Raw genomic sequence first — 4,606 nt, 5'->3', positions numbered from 1 at the left:
TACATTTCTGCAGTGTTTGTGTTTAGCTGTAATTTTCCTCTTACTCATTTACTTTACCCACACATATACTGACATATACTGATTTTCTCGCCATTAAATGCACTTTCTAAAGATACCATTATTTTCATCATATCTTATCAGTTACTATAAAAAAAATTATAAAATATGAAGAAAAAATGGAAAAAAACACACTTTTTCAAACTTTGACCCCCAAAATCTGTTACACATCTACAACCACCAAAAAACACCCATGCTAAATAGTTTCTAAATTTTGTCCTGAGTTTAGAAATACCCAATGTTCTTTGCTTTTTTTGCAAGTTATAGGGCAATAAATACAAGTAGCACTTTGCTATCTCCAAACCACTTTTTTTCAAAATTATCAATGGTTACATTGGAACACTGATATCTGTCAGGAATCCCTGAATATCCCTTGACATTTACATACTTTTTTTTAGAAGACAACCCCAAGTATTGATCTAGGCCCATTTTGGTATATTTCATGCCACCATTTCACAGCCAAATGCGATCAAATAAAAAAAAAAAGTTGAATTTTCACAATTTTAGGTTTCTCACTGAAATTATGTACAAACAGCTTGTGCAATTATAGCATAAATTGTTGTAAATGCTTCTCTAGGATCCCCTTTGTTCAGAAATAGCAGACATATGGCTTTGACATTGCTTTATGGTAATTAGAAGGCCGCTAAATGCCGCTTTGCACCACACGTGTATTATGCCCTGCAGTGAAGGGGTTAATTAAGGAGCTTGTAGGGTTTATTTTAGCTTTAATGTAGTGTAGTAGACAACCCAAAGTATTGATCTAGTCCCATTTTGGTATATTTCATGCCACCATTTCACCACCAAAAGCGATCAAATAAATTTTTATTTTACTTTTTACAAATTTTTTCACAAACTTTAGGTTTCTCACTGAAATTATTTACAAACAGCGTCTGCAATTATGGCACAAATGGTTGTAAATGCTTCTCTGGGATCCTCTTTGTTTAGAAATAACAGACATATATGGCTTTGGCGTTGCTTTTTGGTAATTAGAAGGCCGCTAAATGTCGCTGCGCACCACACTTGTATTATGCCCAGCAGTGAAGGGGTTAATTAGGTAGCTTGTAGGGAGCTTGCAGGGTTAATTTTAGCTTTAGTGTAGAGATCAGCCTCCCACCTGACACATCCCACCCCTGATCCCTCCCAAATAGCTCTCTTCCCTACCCCACCCCATAATTGTCCCCACCATCTTAAGTACTGGCAGAAAGTCTGCCAGTACTAAAATAAGTTTTTTCTTTATTTTATATTTTGTAAAAATATTTATTCAGCTGTGATGGACTCCCCCCTTAGCCCCCAACCTCCCTGATCCCCCCCCCAAACAGCTCTCTAACCCTCCCCCTGCTACATATTTGCCGCCATCTTGGGTACTGGCAGCTGTCTGCCAGTACCTAGTTTGCCCCCAAAAACAATTTTTTTTTTGTTTGTTTGTGTTTTAAATAAAATATAGCTTTTTCTGAAGTGTAGCTGCCCCCCTCCCAGATCCTTTGATACTTATTTTTTTTTTTTAAATCCCCCCTCCCTCTTACCTACAACTCAGGGATCATTGGTGGCAGTGGTTGCTGCGCGCACCCCCGCAGGCCCCCCTGCACTAACCCGGCACCTGGTGTGAACATTGCACTTACAGGAACCGGATGCAGGGTAGCGATGGGCCGTCTACCCACTTCCCTGCTAAGCTCCCACCCACCAATGATCGGCACCATCGCTTAGGGTTGCCACCTCAGTTATGTTTTCCTGGACACTTATGAGTTACACATGTTGCAAGGAGTGCAGGGAGGAACCTGTATTGTGCTGTTCATCAGCACTATTTATGTGATGTCCAGATGCACAATACATAGGGTTGCCACCTCAGCCATGTTTTTCTGGACACTTATGACTTACACATGCTGCAGGGTGTGCAGAGAGGAACATGTATTGTGTTTCTGGACAGTAGTGCTGTCCAGAAACACAATACATGTTCCTCCCTGCACACCCTGCAGCATGTGTAACTTATAAGTGTTATGTATTTTAAGGGACGGGTGGCAACCCTTCAAACGCTACCGGTGCAGAGAGGGCCACAGAGTCCATTGTCACTAACTGACAGTTTTTGCAGGAAGTACCTGGCACGTCCTTGGTCGTTAAGGGGTTAACTAGAGTTTTGGGGAACACAAGAGCTGAACTGAGAGAAAGCAGAGAGTGTTGACATTAATATGAGGTCATAGCAGATCTGGAAAAAATTGTTTTATAATTATCATCTTTCATCTATCTTTCTTCACTCCCACCTCTCTCCAATCTCTCTTTTTACTCCCTTCTCTCTCAGGCCATATCTTCTCTTTTCACTCTCCTCGCTCATATCTCTCAACTCTTTCTTTTTTTTCTCCACTCTTTCTTAATGCTATCTTTTTCTCCACTCTCACATTTAGTACTAAAATAACATCAGATATGTGTAGAAATATTTATTTGTGAATAAATAGAACATATTCTGATATGTGAAGAACATTGGAATGTGAAATATTCATATTTTCATGTTGGGTTAGCCCACTTAAGAATATGCGATCGAGTTTGCGCATGAGCTGATTTTTTCCCACTTTTTTTTTGCTCCATTGAATTCTATGAGGGAATACATGAGCGCGCACAAGATATTTATTAAAAGTTAGGCTTTTTGTGCTCTTCAGGTTAGCAAGTGACCAAAAACAGTTTACTTTCAACTATGAGCATAAACCGGTGAGGGCAAAAAACGTACTTATCACTCAAACAGAGCATTAAAGGGACAGTCAAGTCCAAAAAAACCTTTCATGTTTCAAATAGGGCATGCAATTTTAAACAACTTTCCAGTTTACTTTTATCACCAATTTTGCTTTGTTCTCTTGGTATTCTTAGTTGAAAGCTAAACCTAGGAGGTTCATATGCTAATTTCTTAGACCTTGAAGGTCGCCTCTAATCTAAATGCATTTTGATAGTTTTTCACCACTAGAGGGCATTAGTTCACGTGTTTCACATAGATAACATTGAGCTCATGCATGTGAATTTACCATGGAGACAGCTCTGATTGGCTAAAATGCAAGTCTGTCAAAAGAACTGAAATAAGGGGGAAGTCTGCTGAGGCTTAGATACATGCTGTAGTAACAAGGTCTGTAATTTGCTTGTTCCACAAACATACACACACACACACACATACATGCATAAATACACACACAGTCACATACATACATATATATACACACACACACACACACAAACACCAATGGGTAAAAAAGAAACACTAACCCCAGTAGTCAGAGACACTAGTGAAGCATCATGTCACACTCGCAGGATATCAGTGCAGGCAGTGGCAGGTCAAGGTATTTTTTTTTGTTTTGTTTTTTTAAGCTGGGCCCCCACCGTTGGGGGCCCAGTCGCAATTGTGTTCTCTGCACCCCCTGTAGTTTCGCCCCTGTGTATAATTATAACTGTGTTGGTTATGCAAAACTGGGGAATTGGTAATTAAGGGATTATCTATCTTTTAAAACAACAACAATTCTGGTGTTGACTGTCCCTTTAAATAGTGATCCACTTGTAATCTGGCCCTTAGTGTAGTTATATATTGCACCATGCTTATCATCAATGTATAGAAACAACACATTATTATATAACATGATATGTTTATTACCAGCATATAGATTATGAAATGTCATTATACAAGGAGGTGTTTTTATTGTCACTGCATAGATACTCTATTGTACAAATATACAGCACCATTTGTTCATTATCAGTATATTGGGGCACATCGATGGTGATTTACAGTGCTGACTCATTATGATTATGCATCCCATTATACTGATTGCCAGTGTCTAGATATTAAGCATCATTATAGAGAGAAGTATGCTTATTATCAGTGACAATGGACCCTCTAAAACAATACAATGCAGCATGCTATCAGCATATAGATGTTCAACATTATTATAAATTATAATATAGTTTATAGCTACAAATCATATATAGTGCAACACATTTATTTTTTTATTCTTCATTATCCCCCATTAATATGTTTGGAGCTTCTTGGACCAGTAAATGATAACCTTGGGTTCTCCATGTACCCTATAAAATCACAAACAGATCAACAGTTTGATCCTTACCAGAGCCCAAACTTTCTCACCTTCATCAAAGACTTTGGGAATTCCCCAGATTCAATCTGCAGGAGATTTCCCAGCAGGGGTATGGGGGCAGGTCCAGGGGGCAAGTTTCCTCCTCTTGTCTTGCTCCACCATGAGAACAAGTATAGTACAATGGTGACAAAAATCACAAGCAGAATTGTTCCAGCAACTCCTAGGGCCATTGTGAAAGTGACAAACTGACTATCCCTGTCTCTCAATGTGCACTCTGCCCAGTATTTTATTAACTTGAACTCTCCTTGCTGTATATTGCAAGAAGGTGTGTCTGAGATACACAAAGAATAGTAACATGTAATGCAAACATTGCAGTGTGTTGCACTCGCTAAATTATAACAGGGAGAGACCTTATATGGAGAGCACTGGGAATATAGCCAAAGATTTGTATCCAACAGTTTCTTACCTGATGTGCACAGACTAAACTCTTT

General features: G+C 38.9%; 1 protein-coding gene across 1 annotated transcript in view; it reads right to left on the bottom strand.

Moving 5' to 3' along the window:
- Positions 1–4,345, bottom strand: part of LOC128638365 (cytochrome P450 2A5-like) — a 30,584-nt gene extending 26,239 nt beyond the window's left edge. Inside the window, exon 1 of the mRNA XM_053690278.1 lies at positions 4,166–4,345. Coding sequence (XP_053546253.1) covers positions 4,166–4,345 — 180 coding nt within the window. The remainder of the gene's footprint in view (positions 1–4,165) is intronic.
- Between the last annotated feature and the right edge of the window lie 261 nt (positions 4,346–4,606).

Source organism: Bombina bombina, chromosome 1 (assembly GCF_027579735.1).
Source record: "Bombina bombina isolate aBomBom1 chromosome 1, aBomBom1.pri, whole genome shotgun sequence".
NCBI classification, from domain to species: domain Eukaryota; kingdom Metazoa; phylum Chordata; class Amphibia; order Anura; family Bombinatoridae; genus Bombina; species Bombina bombina.
Note: the sequence above shows the minus strand (reverse complement) of the source record. Positions and strands in the feature narration are given on the sequence as shown.